The sequence below is a fragment of the Melospiza georgiana genome, chromosome 11, assembly GCF_028018845.1.
Source record: "Melospiza georgiana isolate bMelGeo1 chromosome 11, bMelGeo1.pri, whole genome shotgun sequence".
NCBI classification, from domain to species: Eukaryota; Metazoa; Chordata; class Aves; order Passeriformes; family Passerellidae; genus Melospiza; species Melospiza georgiana.
The window spans coordinates 7,504,534-7,524,835 of NC_080440.1; the positions used below are offsets into that span (position 1 = coordinate 7,504,534).

At 43.6% G+C, this 20,302-nt stretch overlaps 1 protein-coding gene across 12 annotated transcripts in view; it reads left to right on the forward strand.

Annotated features, from left to right (window-relative positions):
- Positions 1-20,302, forward strand: part of CADPS (calcium dependent secretion activator) — a 203,218-nt gene that overhangs the window by 155,760 nt on the left and 27,156 nt on the right. For 4 of the 12 annotated variants that reach the window (XM_058031860.1, XM_058031861.1, XM_058031863.1 and 1 more), the window contains 6 exons: positions 4,937-5,083; positions 8,149-8,304; positions 11,087-11,234; positions 15,500-15,514; positions 16,830-16,904; positions 17,963-18,046. In XM_058031860.1, the coding sequence (XP_057887843.1) occupies positions 4,937-5,083; positions 8,149-8,304; positions 11,087-11,234; positions 15,500-15,514; positions 16,830-16,904; positions 17,963-18,046 (625 nt within the window). The remainder of the gene's footprint in view (positions 1-4,936; positions 5,084-8,148; positions 8,305-11,086; positions 11,235-15,499; positions 15,515-16,829; positions 16,905-17,962; positions 18,047-20,302) is intronic. The other 8 variants (XM_058031862.1, XM_058031864.1, XM_058031866.1 and 5 more) reach the window with 3 other exon arrangements.

The following is a 20,302-nucleotide window of genomic DNA, read 5'->3' on the forward strand; positions in this document are numbered from 1 at the left end:
CTGGGTATGCCAGCATCTATCATTTCCAAGTTATCTCTGATAGTTATAAAAGATCTTTTCTTAGTTCTCTTGTGATGGTTATTCCCTTCTGGAGTTCTAGTTACAGTGTGCTTTGAGCATTGCATCTCCCAGCAAAAGCCCAGGATGGACTCTTTCTCTTATAGGCTTGGGTATATAAAAGATTTCTTCCAGCAGGAAAGTGGGTGCTTTCCACGAGAAGCTTCTGTCCATCTGGTGAAAAGATGCACCATGGATTTTTTTTCACGTGTTGATATTTTGTTCTTATGTCTCGCACACAAAAGTGTGAGTTGCAAAGCTGGCTCAACGTGATGTGGCCCGGTGAAGGGAGGCACCAGTGAGTGCCAGAGGGTGGCACATACAGTGCAAAGGAAAAAAGGAGTGTCATTCCTAGGATCTTATGACATTTTTCATGTGCTGTTCAGAACTAAATGTTAAGGCATCTTCATCTTTGCCTCCTGGGCAGACCACCTGCTCCTCTTTGTCTGATCGACAGGGAACTTGCAGAAAAATTCAGGTTAGAGACTTACTCTGTTTGACTTGCCCTCCTGTATCTACTCTCTTCTCACCCCACATATCCATACTGTAGCACAGTTGAATTTGTGGCCTTGGTTCGGAGCAGCCAGTTCCCAACCAAATTGTGACCTTCTATTGACACCTCTGCAGCAGAGCATTTTTGGAAATCAGGAACACTGCAGAATGTTCTTCCACAGCTTTCCTCTACTTTGGAGATAGACCTTCAAGTTGGCCAGCAAAGACCGATCATCAAAGCTGGCCGTTCCACCAGGCTTCTTGTTGTCCTGGATCTCTGCAGTGCATTATGAGAAGGAAATCTCATTATCTTCTCTTAACCAAGAAATTATTCCACAACACAGAATCTTTTGAAAGGGTTTCTCTGTACTTGTGTTTGCAGTCAAGGCTGAAATATGTAGCCCTCCATAACCTGACCAGATGGCAGTTTGCAAGCATGTATTTCTTCTATTTTCATTGCTGAATACTCTGCACCTTATGCTCTGAGGAGTTAGGTATAGAAATCACAGTGAGAGAGAGATACTGTTAAGTATTGAAAAAAAATGGTGGGGGGAAAGCATGGACGTTGTGTGCTCATGAGGGCTCTGTAATCTGCCTCTGCAGAGCTGCTGAATTTGCAGGGGGTCCGTGCCCTATAGCTAGAGCAGCTGGTGCGCTTGTGTGAATCCACGCAGAGAAATGTGGAACACTTGTCCTTCGCACAGTCATCCAAGTATGCAGGATGCAGAGTAGGTCTGTTCTCTGGTGAGTTGAGAGGTCTTGGAAAAGTAGGGTTTGCAATGGGGTTTTTTTCATGCTAGCTTCTCAAAGAGTGCTGATTTATCTCGCAGCCAGCTGACACGTATGTGTGTGTGTCTCTGTGTGTGTGTCTGTGTTGAAAGATCTTTTTGAGCAAATGCTAAAGCTCATGCAATGACAACCAATTTCAATGGCTTGACTAGGACATTACTCATTGACCCAGGGCTCTCTCTACCGCTCTGTAGTCCTGGCTTTAGCATCTATTAATTGCTCACTAACCCTTTGCAGACTATTTATAAATGTATCATTAATATAAATGTCAGAACTTGAACAATATGATTATACTAATCATTTTATAAGGTTGTACAACTACAGAATGATAGTGAAAAGTGTTTCCCCTTAAAAGAAGCACCGCTGTAGTGAAAGTGAGTATTTTTGTTACTATTCTGGGTGTCAGTCAGGAAGAGCACAGATTTGACTGCCTACTTCACTATCAAGCTCTTTGCTTCACATCAAGGCTTTTGTGAAAAGATTTGCTCTTGAGCATTTGCTCAGCCTCGACGGTGAGGTTTCAAGTGTTTATAGTGATGGAAGACACAGGCATTTGCGTCCTCCATCACTAAATCATTTCAGGCATCCTGTAGGAACTGAGCATTTAGGTGTGGCCAAGGGTCTCTATTCTCTATTCTGAACCCAGGAGACAGCTCAGTAAAAATACTGTGATTTTTCTGCCCTCCTTTGACTGCTAGGGCAGCTCTACAGGAGCAGCTGCAGTGCAACTGGACGTGTTCCATCCAGTGCTGCAGTACAGTGTGAGCTTTGGGAGGGTGTGCAGGGGTGCACTGCCAGTCTGCTTGCACTGAGAGCTTCCCAGCAGACAGTCCAGGTGAGGGCATTTCCACAGCTCACACACACAAACAGGGTAGAAACAGAAGACACCAGGAAAACAAGCAGTGCAGCTCCAGAGCTTGTGTCTCTCATCAAACGTATCAGGAGCCAGTCCTGAAGCTGAGTCGTCTTAAATCAGACAGCCCTCATCTTGTTGATGCAAATGCCCACATTCCCTGCCTGATGGCTGAGGTTATATTTAGCCATCTATATTAAATAGGCATGGCTGGCTTCTAGAAACCGTTTCTCATCTTGGACCTGTATTTTTATGGTCTGAACAATTGCAGGCTTCATGGAACATTTGTTGGTAATATTAATAATTTTTTAGAGGTCTCACTGCAACTGTTAGTCAGATAATTAGATCAGTTGAACCTGAAAAACTGTGCATGTCAATTCAGGAGAATATTTTTTTTACATTAGTTACTGTATGTTAACATAATATACTCCATTATTTTGCTGTTTTGTTTTGTTTTAAAAGTACTAACTTATTCTTGCAACATATTCTTGCATCAGCAAAATAATGTGTTGTATAAAAGAAATATGTTTCCGTGTGAATATAGTATACTGTTTACTCTAGAAGTCATATTTTATTAATACAGTGTTTTTATTAATATAACACTGTCACTTCTTGAATTTTAATATTAAAACCAAAGGTCCTCTGATTTATGTATTTACCATCTGGCTAAGTTATTTAAGTTGCTTTTCCTTATACATTTATATGTTGTCCACCTCTTGCTATTTCTTTATTTATTCCATATCAGTATCTAACCACATGCACTGCCATTTCTGAAGATTTAACACTCTCTCAATCACTATGTAGTCTATGTCTCATTCAATAGTCATATCATCTTAGCAGCAGATACAGTATGAATGAAAACAATGGACAGCTTTGTGACAGTAGTGAATTCTCCTCTTTGCCTTGAAAAAGAGAACACACAGATAGCAGGAAGTTAAATCTGCTAAGAATCATAGAAATAATTAGAAATCAGAGCATAGCGATGAGGCTTTTTTCACTGGAAAAAACTTTGATTTGTGATTTTCCTTCCCAACAAGGGATTTTATTCACAAAGAATGAAGTCTGTTCCCTAACATTCACCAGCAATGACAAGCTGAGCTCTTGCAGAGATGTGGTTCACATCATCTGATGCGTTAGGAAACATTTATTCAGGCAGCTCAATTCCACTGCTTTGGGGTTGATATATAAAACTTGCAGTAAGAAATGAAGTGCTAAATATGTCTCAGAGAAGTTACTAGGATTTTAATATGCCTTGAAAGACATAGTGTATAATTTGATAGTTTCACAGGAAGCCAGATAATGATGTCTGTAAAGTAACTCATTTAATCCAGGGAAATGGGAGAGACCTCCAAAGGTGCCATATCCTGGTGCAGTCTCAGAGCAGGCAAGTTTGGATGCTGAAGCAGTGCCTGTGTGCATCAATAGGAAAGCTTTCAGCAGCTTCAGCAGTGCAGGGTGAAGCTGAAATCCTGAATTTCTAATTCCATTTTCACTGAGTCCAAGTAGCAATCTGGTGAAAACGCATCTGGTTTTGTTCCTCACATGGGACTGTAAAACCACCTGTGGGTTGTGTACCAGGGGATCAGACAGTGTTCCTGGGAGAGGGCAGAAATGAGGCATTTTTCTCTCTTCAGAGAGTCAGGTAATATGTGAGTTGGGTAATTGAGCTCTGTGTTTTGCTGATTCCCAGATCTCCTGATGTTTTCATTTTGCATGTAGAATATAATGTGATGAGATATTAATTTAAACAGAATTAGACCAGTTACAATATCTAGAGATTTAGTACAATGAAACATGTCAGGGTGCATTCCAAGCTTTGGGCATGCAGTGCTGTTACATGCACCTTGTTCCAGGAGAGAATGTTGCATTAAATCAACACAGCTGTCCACTTTTTAAAGATCTCTATTTGCATAACAGTTGCACATCTGAAAATACTGATTGAAGTCATGATGCCCAAGTACACATGCTTCATATTAACCTTTGAGATCTTAATCACCTCATGGCCCCCTTTCAGCCATGAAACAGTCACATACTAGTCCTGGATTCATTTACAAAGTGCAGTTTATGCACAGCATTCAAATAGTGGGGCTGGGCAATCCTTTGTTTTGCACCCAGGAATGCAAGGGAGGATCAGGGCACAGTCTTCACAGAGGAAGAACTTTGTAGTTCACTGTCTCATCACTCCAGACTAGCCCATCTTTATTTGTGGAGGGTCTAAGACAGAGAGGTTTTGCAGCAAAATTTCAACTCCATTGAGCTTGGTGGCAAGAAAAACTCTTATGGCTGGAATTTCAGACTCTCCCTTTATTATTTCAAATTCCAGTCCCTTAGCAGATCTCATAGTTTAGCATTTCCATTGAGCCTGTGTGTGTAAGAACTGAGACTCTTCCTTAAAAGAGAGATTTTTTGGAAGAAAAGCTGCTCTCTGCACTTTGAAATGGTATCAGGACTTGAAGGTGCAGTTATTTTCACAGGTGTTTAAATTCTCTGTCAATTTTTCCCTTTGCGATTCTTCTTTTCATTCTGGTTTGCTTGTTTTTTTAAGGAATTTGAATTTTATAGCAGACTGAAAACTCAATACATAAACTTTCATACTCATGCTTCTTTCTGAAATGTTTTGCTTTAGTTTTTTAACTGTCCTCATGCTGTGAACTTTGCAGATTTGTTTCTGAGTGTCATGTGCTTCTGCTACATCGGCATTGTCACTGTTATGGTATTTTTTCTTTCTGTCTGTTTCTTCCACAGGAGTTTAACAAGTAATCTGCCCAATGTGAATCTACCAAATGTGAATCTCCCTAAAGTACCAAATCTACCAGTTAACATCCCACTAGGCATCCCACAAATGCCTAGCTTTTCTGCACCGTCATGGATGGCTGCTATTTATGATTCTGAGTGTGTATTCAGTTCAAATTAGATCTCATTTAAATTTAAAGTAATCTTGGCATGGATATGTATTGTTTGTTTCTGTGCATTACATAAAACTTTAAAGAGTGATACAGTTAATTAAATGTTTTCTGAATGAGACACTAGTGAATTTCTGGCATGTGTATTTTGAGGGTTTTTTTGTATAAACCTTGAAAATTTGTCTCAACTCCCACTGAGAGTTTGAGCAAGTATCTTGCTTTACAAAATAGCTGTCAACAATGGGGTATGGTCTGAATAACATACAAACCACAGAACTCACAATGTGACATTATGTGTCTCAGCAAAGAGTTTTGTCCAAAAGAGAAGATTAATCAATTTCAATGCCAGTCAACCAATTTCTGTGGACCAGATGTAGATCTAAAAATGAATTTTATTTCATGCGAGCTCTGCAATTCCCAGATAATTTTTGTCTTGACTTTGGTGAAGCAGTTTAAGAAAGAGGAGCACCCTGTAACAGTTTTCATTCACATTGAAGGATGATCTAGAGAGCAATTAAAGCTCCATAGCCTTCATTACTGCCCAAATAATGCCATGACCAACTAAAGAAAGAGATTTTCAATGTGATTTTTAGATTGTGGCTTGGAAAATAGTGTCAAAGCAGTTACTCTGTAGGAGCCTTGAGCTCTGTGCTTCCTGCCTGAGTGTCCCAAGGTGCATGTGTGAAGCTCAGGGGGAACATGCCACAAATCCTCAGCACAGATTAGGCAAGTTCTCTTATAGGAGATTTCTCACTGAGGAGTGTGGAGGGTGGTACCCAGTGGGCTCAACCCAAATCTCATCATCTCAAGATGTCCTGTCATGGGAACTGCTATTTGTCCATTCTCCTTCTAAAGTCCTAGAGTGTTATTTAGGGTTGGCATAGACAACAGACAGCACTGTGGTGCTTTTCCTCTGTCCTCTCACTTAATAGATAAAACTGAAGAACTCACCCCAGAATCTCCTGTTCCCTTGTACTGAAACATCCTCAATTACATCTACACCTGGAGTCCACCAGAATGCCTCTGCCATTAGTCTGGCACAGGCAGGATTGCAGAGCACTGGTAATGAATGAAAGCAAAGCAAACACTGATGTGAGATCTTTTTAAATAGATTTAAAACCTTTTAAAATATTAGCATGGTTGTTTAATGTTTCAAAGCCATACAACTCATATTCATGCTAAGATAGTTATTTTAAAGGCTAGCTTAGGCAGTTGTCTGTAAAGAGTACTTGAAAGTTTTAATCTTGCTCTGTGCATGCTTTGTGGTATTGCCCTTGAAAAGATAAGAATCATGTAATGACAGAAAATTGGATCATCCCTCTGAAAATGCTTGAGCATCAATGGTATATTGCAAGCTGCCGGCGTGATTAGAGTAATTGTGGTGCTCACAAGCAAAATCCAAACAGTGCATTTTGGAAATGAATATACTATATTGTTTACTTGGATGGAGCCCTAATCAAAAGTGAGAAAAAGACTGAGAATAATTCTTCAAGAATTTTGAAACCAAATGGATGTCATAATATTGCTGTAGTAAATACCAATTATTGTATTTGTACACATTAAATCACTTCAAATGTAAATCCATGCAGTTCCAAAACTGGGTTTAGACTGTTAAAGCTTGCTTACACCCAAGCACAGGTTTGAACTAAAAGCTCTTGGTAGATGAACATGTGAGCCTGTTGTCCAAATTGGTCCCCTGGCAAAAGCAAATGCCTGATTCTTTATCTTTTCATCTCCCTGGTTCCCTTTTACTCACCCTTCCTCTCCATCAAGGACATGTTACCTGTTGCTTAGTGTCAGATACGTTTCTCCTACAACCAAGACTATTCATTCTTTATCTTGTTGACTCTGCTAGCCCAGGCTCCCTCAGGACCCCTCTGGCATGTTGGGACTGCAGCTCTCACCTGGGAGTAGCCCTGTTTGCATTAGTTCCCAGCTCCTCTAGCATTAACTCAATGCAGCTGGCATCTGTCACAATAGAAACACCCTCCCTCATCTGTTTCTATAGATGATGTCAGCACAAGTGGTAATGCATGGTGTGTTAAATATCTTATAAATTACTGTGTTAGCATTAGTGGTATGCGAGGAGGGGGTTGAAACTCTTGAAGCTCCCTTGGTAATTGTTCTGGAAAAAAAAAAAAAAAGTGAGGGAGAAGAAGAGAGGGAGAGAAGAGGGTTATGGATGCATAAATTTCTGTGCACAAACAGAGTGCAATCCAGTCCTGTATTTTTATTCTGTAAGTGGAGGTTTGAGATATAATTATACTGTGAAAAGAGCTGGTGTAGCTACACACTGCAGGACTAAAGACTTCCATCTGGGCAGGGGTGTGGGTACAAGAATATATGCTTGGGAAAGAAATTGAGAATTTTGTGGCAGACCAAAGTTGTTGCAAAATAAATTTTTTAAAATGTAAATTTGTTGTCCTGTAATTGCCTTTGCAAAGAAAAAGGTGCAGCAGTAAATCCTGCCGAAACTCCTGGATATGAGATGTACCCTTAGCTCAATTGACTTACCCCAATTTTTTTTCAGCTGTTCAAGAGATAAAGTGTGTCCTCGCTCACCACTTGTTAGCACTGTCCCTTACCTGGAAACGGGGCCACACTGGGGGGACAAGGCAAACTCAAGATATAATTTGGAGGGGGGAGAATTGCATGAAACCCTAAATCTTAATAACTGCATACAGCCTAGTATGGCAGTTATTATTGATCAAGGATTTTCTCCCACAATTTCTGGCCTTAATTCTTAATAATCACATACTTTAATGTGGTTATTAACTAAGGCTGATTTTTACCATACACACGTTCTTCCCGTTAATGTGTGTAACTCATGATGTTGTCTTACTCATCTGGTCTGGAGAGTTTTGTGGGTGATGACAGCAAGGTAGATTAGGCAACTGTATGGTAAAACTCAAAATCCTGATGGTGGAGATGGCCAGCGTTGTCCTGTGTATGAAACTGCTGTCTGCCTTACACTTGTTGCAGGAATGGTCTCCACATCAGGTTGCCCAGACCCCGATGCCACTTCTGACTTTTGTTCTCATTTTGCCCTGCCAGCAATGGATCAGGCACCTCAGAAGATATGTTCTGGAAACTTGATGCCCTACAGACCTTCATTCGGGATTTGCACTGGCCTGAGGAGGAGTTTGGGAAACACCTGGAGCAGCGCTTGAAGCTGATGGCGAGTGACATGATCGAGTCCTGTGTGAAAAGGTGGGTGCCCATGAGGGAGCCTGGCATGGTTCTCGCAAGAGCTCACAGGATGCAAAGCTATTCCACCTTAAAACTGGAATTCACCCCATTGCTGTGAGCTGTGGACTCTCCCAAGCAGGCACTTATCTGTTGAGACTGAGTGCTTATTCACAGTAAGGCAATAAATCACCCATTCTTCTGGGCTTTGTAGGTAATTACTTATTTTCAGCGCCACACGTGAGGTCAGATCTTTGTAAATGCAGTTTGGTGTGATGATGCTGACTGCTGAAGGTATAGCCATAAGAAAAATCCCAGCACCCACCTAAAAAGCACAGATACATGAAAAAAACCAAGAAAAAATTATTTAAAAAGTGGGATAGTGTGTTGCTTGGCACACAGGTTTCACGTCTGCCGTTGATTGGGAAAAGCTGTTGTATCATCAGCCACATTATAGCTTAGTTACCTGCAGATCTTCCAAAACAGAGATATCTTTAAGCAACTTTTAGACATACTGGCAGCTGTCATTTTGAAAGCAAAATATTGAAGTTAAATTTCCAACTTTTCCACTGCAATTTATGTCCATTTGCATCAGAGATAACGAGGCAAGAAGAAAAAATGAACTTGGTATTTCTTTGTGCAAAAATTCGTAGACAAAGAGATTAACCAGAGGAAAAATGGATGCCAAATATAGCCAGTACATGCTAATATTAACTGCAGTGAGTGATGTGGCTGTCCTGTACCACACTTTCCTGGCCACTCTGCAAGTCTGCAAGAGTGTAGCATTTATTTTCAGTACAATCCTCTCTAGCCTGGATGTGCAGTATCAGCACAGGGGAAGGTACATTCAATCCCTGAGATGCAGGCAAGGAAGGCAGATAGCTCGAGGCTTGTTCTCTCACCATTCTGGAATAAACCCTAGTGCATTTTAAGTGCAATGAGATGTGTTACATTTAATATCTTTGACATAGAGCAATTTATTACAGCAGCCCATCTTTGGTCCTGTGTCTGGCACAAACACTGAGCTTTAGTTGTCTTTCAGTTGTCAGACTGTGTTTTAGGAGAAAACCCAGTGATGGAGCTCTGCTCTCTTCTCTGCTCTAGCACCACCAGCAAAACTTATTTTCTCTTTTTTCTTTTCTTCACTTGGAATTAAGGTCCCTTTGCTGTCCCTACAGCACAGTTATAGCTGCAATGATCTGTAAAAACCAGAACAAGTTAGCTGAGCTGAGACAACTGGGAAAAATAAGCAAATTTCCAGGTACATCTAGAGAAGAGCTTGTGTGCCTGGAAGCCAGGTGGTTTTTTTCCCTGATTTGCCTCAACCTTTCTACAAATGTGTTGCCCCTCTGTAAAAACCTGGCCCAGCTTGTATTGGTACAACTATATATAATGGTTATGAGCATAAGTAAGTAGGAACATGCTCCTTTCCATGAGGAGATGGAAAATCCCAGTCTCCTTGGGTCCTTTCAGTAATTATCAACATTCTAGTCCCCGAGTCCAGGCTAAATCTGGCACTGGTAATTAAATCAGTTCAAATGCCATTGCTGATGTAAACCAATATGCTGCCTTCCCTATTTATATCACCTGCAAACAGGGCCTGGCTAAGGTTTCTTTAGCAATTTCAGTTTGACACAACATTTTTCTTCGCGTCTGTCTCTGAACTGTTGAATCCATGGAGGAGCCACCCTGCCTTCCACACTGGGTTGTATTTCAGGGCTGTCAGGAAAGCAGCCCTTGCAAGGAAGGCCTGCTCACTAATAAATCCAGGCAGAAGGACCTACATACCAGCTCAGATCTGATCCCCAGAAAGGGAGCTTCACATTCGTAAATGAGTTTTCATTTGCATAACCCTTGGGGGATCATTGAAGTTCAGAATTATTCCTGAGCTGCAGCTGATATTATTTGTTATTTCTAAATTGAAGCTCCTATGTTAATTTATTGGCAGATTCTGTGTGATGTGATAATTGTTCTGTGTTAGGTTAGATTAGTGAAGTACCTCTGGAATATGAAGAGGGGCTCTGAAAAAAGGCAAGGCAATGCCCACCACACTGGAAAGTATTCCCTTGTTAGACTCACAAATGCCTTGGTATTTAAAATATGACACAGGATCAGATTTTGTAGGTTTTGGCCTAACAAAGGTTTTGGTGTATTATGGTTTGTTACTGCAGGGATGTCAGATGTGATCTCAGTGAGACCTCAGGAGAACAGGGAGGTGTGTGATGCAGGTGTGTTCACATGCACATGCCTGTGCCTCTGCATGCTTTGCAGATACAATCTGGTGAATGTGTGTGGTGCAGGGAAACCACTTCTGTGAGCTCACAAGACAATTAAGAGCTTCCAGTGAGCAAATACTATCATATCACTATAAATGCAATGATCTGGCAGTGTCCTTTCAGTCAAGCAATGAAGGAGTTTCTGTTATTTGTGGTTGCTGTCAGGGAGCAATAGGAGCTTCCTTTAGTGCAGCAGGGTGTGGTTATCAATCAGCTAATGCAACCAAATTAAAGGTGTGCATTGACACTGCTGTTTGTAACATCATCACACTGTTTATCAAGCATAAGAGAGTCACAGTTTCCCTGAAACTGTTGAACACTTTATAAATAATGTGTATTCTGGAAAGGGGGTTTCTTTTTAAACAGGAAAATCATTTTTAGAAAAAACACATTTGTAACAATTGCACTGTGGCACTCCCAGCAGCATTCAGCTTTCTGGCTCTCAAACTCCTCTCAGTATTGTTTCAAATTATTATTGTCTTAGTATTTTTAGAAGCAACTGAAACATCTTCTCCTACTTTCTTTCACAGAACAAGGATTGCATTTGAAGTAAAACTGCAGAAAACCAGCCGATCAACAGATTTCCGAGTCCCTCAATCAATATGCACCATGTTTAATGTCATGGTGGATGCCAAAGCTCAGTCTACAAAGCTTTGCAGTATGGAAATGGGCCAAGAGGTAAAAATGCAGGTTCTTCCTTTCACAGCTTTTAAAGGCAATGTCATGAAATTTCCTGTCTCCTGTTGTGCTCGTTTCAGAGACGTTGTATCGTTTGTGGATTTAGCCTTCCATAGAGAGTGTGCAGATGAATGTACAGGGGGTTGCTCTCAAATCTAATGAATAGAAACATTCGGAATCCCTGTCACTTAGGAGTGGCTTTTTGCAAGGACTGTGGTATGCATACGGTATCTCTCGAGCTTGGTTGTTGCATGATGACCATACAAATTGAGTCATTAACTGCACCTTGGAGCCAGGTGTCAGCAACACACTTTCTGTGTATGGCTATTTTCTGTAGACAAACATAAGGAAAACAGAACTGCCAAGTTGTTGCTGTGATGCATGTAAGGAAAAAAAAAAAAAAAAAACAAAACTACAAAAATAAGAACTTCAAAAAGTAGATTGAAATTCCGGCTGCTTTGCCTTCCTCAAGTACTGGCTGTAATCAGCTCACTTGATCATTCTGGATTTCCAGGTTCATAATGACTCAAGTTCCCAAATAACAAACCTGTTTTAATTAATTGCTGACTTTTATTTTCTTCTGAAGCCATAGTTGCAGGTTGAAGTTTCTGTGAATTGATCAATGAATTAGAAAGACATGGCAAATTGGAATGAATTAAATGCATCAGAATGCTCATTTTGCTCCAGTGACTTCAAGCCAAATTGAATATTCATATACCAGTGTAGAATAAATTCACAAATACTGTTTGGCTCACCTAGTCCGCTGCTTGTCAGCATTTCCTAGATAAGCCTTTTCACTACAGCTTTCCATGGTCAGATTTTGCAGTGAATCATTGCTAGTTGTTCCTGTGTTTTTTCCGTTGTTCACTTCAATTTGTTCCTCTGAAAGAACTTGCTCCAAAGGCCACTGGATGTTGCAGGGCTCTCTGCTCTGATGTCAGTGGTGTTTGGATCAGATTCAGCTGTTCTTTTTATTTTTCTTATACATATTTCAGTTCTGACATTTTATTTGTGACATGCACCTTGTAAGAGATTTCATACTGCCCATCATCAGGTCTTCCCTTGTCCTCCAGGTCAGCTGGAGCAGATCTTGAGTGGGCTTTTGTTGTCCAGGTCTGGACATGAACTTCTCTACCATTTTCTGTTCCATATTCATACCCATGTGTCTCCCCAAATCCCTCAGCCTGCAGCTGCTGCAGCATCTACCCCGTCAGCTGCAAAGGTTCATGTTTGTGATGTTCCCCACTGCAAAACAGGATCAAACCCTTATACTGGCACAGTCCCTGGGGACAGGGAGATCTTGGAGATCATGAAGACAGGGGAGGCTCATTGCATTCATTAAACTGTCAGGTGAAGTATTCAGATGGCCCAAGACTGATCACATCAGCTCTGTGACCGAGTATTGTGTGACCAGGCACTCACTGTATCTTTCCATGCTGACTTGTGATGATGCTCCCTGAATGCCAGTTTCCTCCAAATTCTGAGCATCAGTCCCACAGCAGGTTCAGCCTGACTCAGACTGCAGGAGACAGGGGAGGAGGTGGCTGTGTGGTTGCTCCTGGGCTGCAGGCAGGATCAGCTGCAAATCTGCCTGGGCTACTCCAGCAGGTGCTTGGTGCAGCAGCTCCGAGACAGCTGAACCCCTGTGGCAAGCAGCAGTTGCTGGGACATGAGGTTTTTAACAGATAGCTAAACTAATGGAACCTGTAAAGCAGACATAAATTATTGGTGCATAGGTTACCATTTAGGGCTGCAGTATTTTATACACCCTCCCTTTTTCTTTATTTTTTTCTTTTAAGTAGTGTTACTACCTCCCCTTCCATTCACTTGTGCCACTCTCTGTTTCGACTATCTCCATCTCCTCTTCTTGAAGCTGTCTAAACCTGTGTGCCAAGGTGGTCAGGCTGAGGGGGATTCAAGTTCCCATGTAGATCTGTCATTACAGCCTGGGAGAGGAGGACAAAATGCCACCCTGGCTCTTCCAGTCTCACTGGAAGTGATGAGACAGTTGGAAATGCACCAGAGGCATGGGAGCCTGGGATTCCAGCCTGTGTCCTTCTCAGTAATATGGGAGCTGGGTCTGTGCCTCACTGAGTCCCTCTGTCCCCCCATCTCTGGTGTGTAGCAGCTGCACAGGTCAGCAAGGGGAGGAATGGACAGACAGGGAGGGACAGAAAGTCACTGATGGGACCATCCATCAGTGCCCCAGTTGGCACATGGCTCCTCCAGCCCGTGTCCCTGTGCAGACAGTTCAATGGCAGCAAAAAGGGCTCACACTGCCCACCACAGAGCTCAGGCAAGGCCTTTGGCCCAGACCTAACCAGAGATGACATTTTTGTTAGAAACAAACCACACATTTTTCTGACAGTTCAGTCTGGGCAGAGACTCTTTTGGCACCTTCCTTGCCTAGACCTGACCTTGCTCTGTGGCTTCCCTCCCACCCCAAAGGCCTTCCCTTCCACACTACCTTCAGCCACACTCACTTTAGCAGATACTTGAATGCGTTTTGCGAGCATTACCCTGTGAAACAAACACCCATCATTTCATTCCATTTCCTTGTCTCTAAAGGCAGCTGTTAAAACATTTGGTAAACATACTTTACCATCTTAAATATTTATTTTTCCTCTGAATTTTTAATACATCTAAGGGGATAAATGTATGTATTAAATGTTTCTCAGTTGGTCTAGTATGTTTCTATTTAATATCTAAGGTCAGATGGTCCTTAGAGAAATACAACATACACACAATCTGTTACATGACAAGGCAAGATACTCATCACATAAAGTCAAGTTGAATCATTGTAGTGCACTGATTATGGATTGTAATAATTGAGCTAATAGAAAGCTATGATGAACTTGATCGAGAGAGGGGGCTATGCTGGGTAAAGCAAACCAGCTCTGTGATCTTTAACCTTGAGTGTTTCCATGAGGAATGTAGAAGGAGCTGTTGGAATTGCTGGTTTTGCGAGCCAGGCATCTGTAGCAGCACCAGGCGCTCGCTTTCCAAACCGCCGCTGTCTCTGACCTGTCCTGGCCAGGGCTCCCCTTCCCAAGGTGGAGCTGGGGCTGTGGCTCTGGTGGCACAGGCTGCACATGGCTGTGGCTGCCTGGGGCAGGCCCTGTCCTGCATGGTCGCTGCCAGGGCACCGGGGCTCACTCTGCCCTGGGGATTGCGGTTGCGATGGGAATGAGCGCTCAGGGTGCTGCTACACCACCTCGGTGCATGCACAGGCTCCTGTCCTGCTCTCAGAGCTGTGGTTTTATTCCATTGGGGCTCTTATTTGCTTTTGAAACAAGCTTGTTATTGAACATGCATCAGTCAGTGCATTTCACAGTGAATTGCTTTGCACATAGCTAGTCATGATTGAATTCAAACTCATGACTTACATGATGAAAGCAGTTAGCTGAATACTTGTTTGCAAAGTTTTACACACACAGAAAATGCAGTTGCAGAAGGAAAACTTAATGAGAGAGACACCCCAATATATGCACAACCCCTTCTCCATTTCCCTTAGGAAGTCCTGGCTGTGTCTGCCAAGCACATCAGCAGCTTCTACCTGTACCAAGCTGTTACAGGTCCCTGTCGCCCCACAGCTTCATTCCAGCTGTGCTGGGAAAGGCCAGGTCCATCCTGGGAGCTGATATGGCCTAGCTCTGCATTAAAGATTAATAATAACTGTGATCCCATGAGGGACTTGTGTATGTCTTGACCTGCAAAGCAGGACATGGAATGGGAGCTGCCAATGCAAGTTTCACCCGCTTGTTCGTGTATGTTTCCCCGCGTGGGCCCAGCAGATCGCAGCCTGTGGCGTGGCGGTGCCGGTTTGTCCTCGTGCCCAGGTGAGGCTCTGAGTGCCCCCAGGCAGGCCTTGGGCTGGTGCTGTGCCATGTCCCCTGCCCTGGCCCTGCTGCCCCAGTGAGGGCTGTGTGGCTGCCCCAAGGCTGAACCCTGCCTGTGGACAGCTGGTTCCCTTCCTCTTTGGAGCCAAAAACTGCAAGAGAGTGCCAGGTGTCAGCTACAATCTGGTCCCTTCCCGCTGTTTTACTGCCACCAAATCCTACAGGTAGCGATCTCTGGCATTTCAGCGAAAGGAGGTTTTGACCCCATTTCATTTTCCATTGCTTATTGTTTCTGTGCATGATGCTGCTGTTCTCATACGTCTCTTTTTTTAAAAGATTTTGGTTTATTTATTGTTTATCTTCATATGTTCTTTTTCCTGTCTTTTGCACTTTCCTCTTTATTTCTGTCCCCAATCATCTGAAAAGTTTGCAAAAGAGTGGGTAAGTGTGTCCTACTTTTATTTTCTTTTTCCCAAATTCCTATATTAATGTTACTGCCATAGAAAAAAATCCCCAAACTTTAGAGCAGTTCAGAGTACCAGTCAGACACTGAGACCAGCAGCTAGCATTTGTAAAGCCCTCACAGTCTTCCTTCCCAAAGTCTGATTAGTATTTAAAGCAGATTTGTCTCTTTCAATGTGATTTGATGTTAACATTTTAAAACAATATTAATGCCAAGTGGTAATGAATATAGTGACTAGCACCAGTGCTTGAAATGTTTGACTGAAAAATCAAATGTTTTGTGTTGGAAAGCAGTCATAATCAGTATTTTCTCAGTCCATTGAAAATAAGAATATACTGTATGTTTTCACTAATTAAATCTTGTATTGGAAACAGGTCTTTTCTAAATTAGTAGAAGACTGTATTTTAGTACCTATTCTAGCCATATTGCAGCTGATTGCATCAGAGCTCCCAAGCTAAGCAAGGTTTGGCGTGTGCAGAAATTGGGTTGAAGACTCAGAAACGCTGGTGCTGCAGGCACAGCCCCTGGTCAGCCAGTGCTGAGCCACTGCCACGGGATCTGCCACTGCCCGGGGCTCAGGGCTGCACTGCCTGCTGCCTTTTGCATGGGACAGAAGGGCTCGTCGTGGTTTGTTGGGTGGTTTTTAGATCTATCTCACAGTACAAAACAGCAAAGCATTGGAATGAGTGCTTAACTTGAGCCATGTGCCTGCTGAACACGGGGTAACACAAGGAAGGTTGGGTGGGAAGGTTGCTGCACCATTCCCAGTGGTTGAGCCCACTACAAGCTCTCCTGGAGCAGCACATCCCCCCCATTTCCATGCTGAGGGCTGGGTGGTTTGTGGTGCCCTTGGAAGGGGCTGCCTGCCCCTCCTGCAGCAGGTGTATCCCACTGTCTGCTGCAATCCGTGTGCCAGGACAGGACAATGCCCACAGAAGTGGAGCAAAGGGATTCAGAATCTGCAGGAGCACGGGGTGCTGGTTCTCACAGGGATGGTGGAGGCTCCCCTCTGACATGCACACATGGCTCCCAGAGCTGCGGGCACTCACAACAGGGCAGGGTTTGCCCATGCTTCAAAACTGATGCAGGATTCTCCTGAACTCAAGGCCTCTCCTACAAGTGTAAGTAGTCACTGGCCACTGCAGTGGGGCCCAGGGTAATAATAAGCTGCATAATTCTTTGATTTAATACTATTTATTGTGGCTTACCAAGAGAAGAGACTGACAAGTGTAGAGCTGTTGGCTGTAATCAATGCTAATATTTTCCTCCCCCTCTCCTTTTATTTTTCTTTAGCACCAGTACCATTCAAAAATAGATGAACTAATTGAGGAAACCGTCAAAGAAATGATAACACTCCTAGTGGCAAAGGTAACCCTCGGCTTCAGGTGAAGTGATTCACTGTTATTAATATGTGCGTTTCCATTAAAATGTGACACATTAGGATGTTGAATTGGCTTCTTGTTTCTCACAGGCAGGATCATACATCTCCCAGTCCTTTCATGGTGACTCTCTGTTGATAAGGAGCTGCATGAGACGTAGTACTCTGCTAGCAGGATTGCCATAGTGGGCCAGAAGTGGCTTTAAGGAATGGGTGTTAGGTTAATGGGGTAACAGCCCATGGTCAGCATCACCCCACAGCACTGGGGTGGCTGCAGTCAGGGGGTGGCACTGCTAAATGCTGCTGCAGAGCCGTTGGGGTGGCATGTAGAGGTGGTCACCACTCCTACACACGAGGTTGTGTGGACAAAATAGCTCATCTTGTGCAAGATCACCATATGCTCTTCTAAGAAATTAATTTAGAGATGACAGTAGTGGGAAATACATTCCAAAATGTCAGGTTTAATTGTTTGGAAATTGTTTTTCATCGGAGTCAGCTTCTGTAGCTTAGCTGCCAGCATTCCCCTTGGGTGGTTGTGTAGGTCTGGTGTGCTGTGCTAACACGGAGGGGAATTGGTATGTAAGGAGAAAGATGGTGGGGTGTGTTTTCCTCTAGTTTCAAACTTTCTGAGAACAAGTCATCCCTATTATACAGTGGAGACCTTTAAACATAATCCGCCAACATATGCCAGTTCAATTCTTCTGCAAGAATACCCCGCTAGCTGCGTGCTTGCCACTGCATCCTGGGAGCAGGAGCCACAGCCTTCCCCAGCCAGAGAGGCTCTGCTGGATTCCCCACACACTGCCCCCTCCTTCTGTCCCTGCACCACCCAGGACACTCAGGGGTGATTCCCAGTCAGCAAGGGGTGCATCACAGCACCCAGAAGGAAGCACTCCTTTCTCCCCACTCCCTGCCCACTGTGCTCAGGGAGAGGTGGTCCATTCCTTTGGCAATGCTGATAGGTGCACGGGTTCCTTTGAAGGTGATGCAGATTTTTACACCCTTGTCCAACTATTAAAAATAATTGCAGTATCTTTTGTCTTTGTAGTTTGTCACCATTTTGGAAGGAGTCTTGGCCAAACTGTCTAGATATGATGAAGGGACTTTGTTTTCTTCATTCCTGTCATTTACTGTAAGTACAGACTATATTTCCTTTCTCTTTCCTTTTTTCTTTTTTTTCTGAGTTGCTCTCCCAGGACTAGATCAGCTACCTAATAATTCTTCCATTTTGTGATGTTAGATCACTGTAACTCCCACATGAATAGACAAAAAACCTGTATGCAGATATACAGTACATAAACATCCAGGATGCACTGAGAAAAGCCATCTCCATCCATCCTTCAGCTTGGTGAAGTTTATTCTGTAGAGGGTGCATATAAAGATGAAAAAAAGCATTGCACTTTACATGCAATTAGCTTCACTGTCACTTCACATGGCAGGTGTGTTCCTCTCAGTCTTCTGGCTGTAACGGTGACCATTAAATAGTAAACAGCAAAATGTGTTTATAAAAAAGAACAAGGTAGGGGAAATGCTATGAGGTCACAAAGCACAAGGTGCCTCTAATGCCACATTTCTCCATAACACTGAGGAACCAATTCACAGCTCACCACATATTTCCTAGCAAGGTATAGGACTAGACCAATATCTGTGCAAAACTGGCCTCAGTATCCAGCAATGGTTTAACAATCAGAGCTGTATTCCAGAAAAGTGTTGTGACAGCTTCTTAGGATGAACACATGGCAGCTGATTTCCAAAGGTCTTCTGAAAATGCATGTGCCAGAAAGTTTACAGGAGTGTCTCTGTGCAAGGAGGACTTCACTTCTCTCAGCTCACAGACACTTGTGCACATGAATGCCTGTGGCTGGGCTGCTTGGAAAGTTGTGTTCACATTTCACACCCCGGTCCTTTTGCCTTCCTGTGCAGCCTCTCCTGCACTGACTTGTTCACAGAGACTGGGCAAGAGGCAGAAGGCACTGCTCTGCAAACTGGGAAGGCTTTCCAAAATCTCATTTTGGAGTTGTCTTAGTTCCTTGCAAATGTCTGCTGTTTGCTACTCTTGGGCCCTTTTGCTGAGTTTGAGGCAGTTTGTAGGATCCATCTGGAAATGGAGATGGATTTAGGAAGGCTTAACAGCAGAGGCAAGAAACTGCTCTTGGCAGCTTTGTATACACAGTCTGGCAGCTTATCTGAACCACCGTGGGGTTCAAACTAAGCATTCTGCCTTTTCAGGTGTGCTGGAGGCACTTTGTTCTTCAGAGAAGAGAGGAAGGGAGGGTGTTCCATTCACTGCCCCACAGTGCAGCTCTTCTCCCTGGATAAACCCTGTGAGGTTACAGCCCCAGGGCTGTGCTCACCCGTGCTTGAGGGGATGCAGGGTATGGATACCTGGATACCTTCCCTCATTCCAGTGCTGTGGAGGGTTAGGAAATGCCTGTGTGCCAGCAGCAGAGGATGTGGAGGCGGCAGCTTTCCAGGCATCGGAAGCACCGGCATCAGCCCGTGTAGACAGTGTAGTGTGCAGCCCTTCCTTCCCCGTGAATCCAAGCTGTTCCTCGCTGGTGCTGCACTGCTCCCACCACATCCCACTGTTTACACTGCCGAGTGCTGCTCCCTTTGATTGCTGAGCAAAGCCCTGGCTGCACCTGGGCTCTGGGCACCTGTCAGGACCAGCACGTGGGTGCATAGGGTTTGGGCAGCCTCTCTGCTGTTCCTCAGACATTACTGACAGTTAACTGCCCCAGCAACAGCAAAACAGGCTGTCCCACTCCAACAGCGCCACAGCCTTCAAACATGGTCCCAAAGCCTGGATTTCATGAGTTTTCAGTCAGGAAGGGATGTGTATCCAAATAGCTGCTGTGCGTGGTGTGTGCATGTCTCAGGAAAGTGTTGGTCCGTCGCCCACAGCAAGTGGGCCGGGTACACGACAGAAGAGCAGGATTGCTCCTTCCTGACAAAGGGATGTCTCTCGCTTTGGCCCCCATATTTGCTGGGAGCCACTGGGAGAGGAGGCTGAGGAGCAGCCCTGACCCCTTTGGCACTGGGCTTAGCAAGTCTCCTCTCCCTGCAGTAGTAATGTGACTTGCTGTGTTTAGTCTTTGCAGTGATAAATACAGAATCTCTCTCTCTTGTTACAGCATGCTTGCACCACCTCCCACGTTTTCCCTGTCTGAACAAATACAACAAAGTGTGATGGTCCAAGCCACTGAGCTCCAGAAAGCATTAGTCTCCCACCCCCTTCCACCAACTTCTTTCATCGCGTGTTTTCCAGGCTCTCTGCAAGTGACATGTACTCGGGGGTCTTGTGACAGACAGTTTTATCACCTAGTAGGATATCCTCATTTCCAATTCTTGCCTCGAAATTCAAGATAAAATTAATGCATCTGTTGTC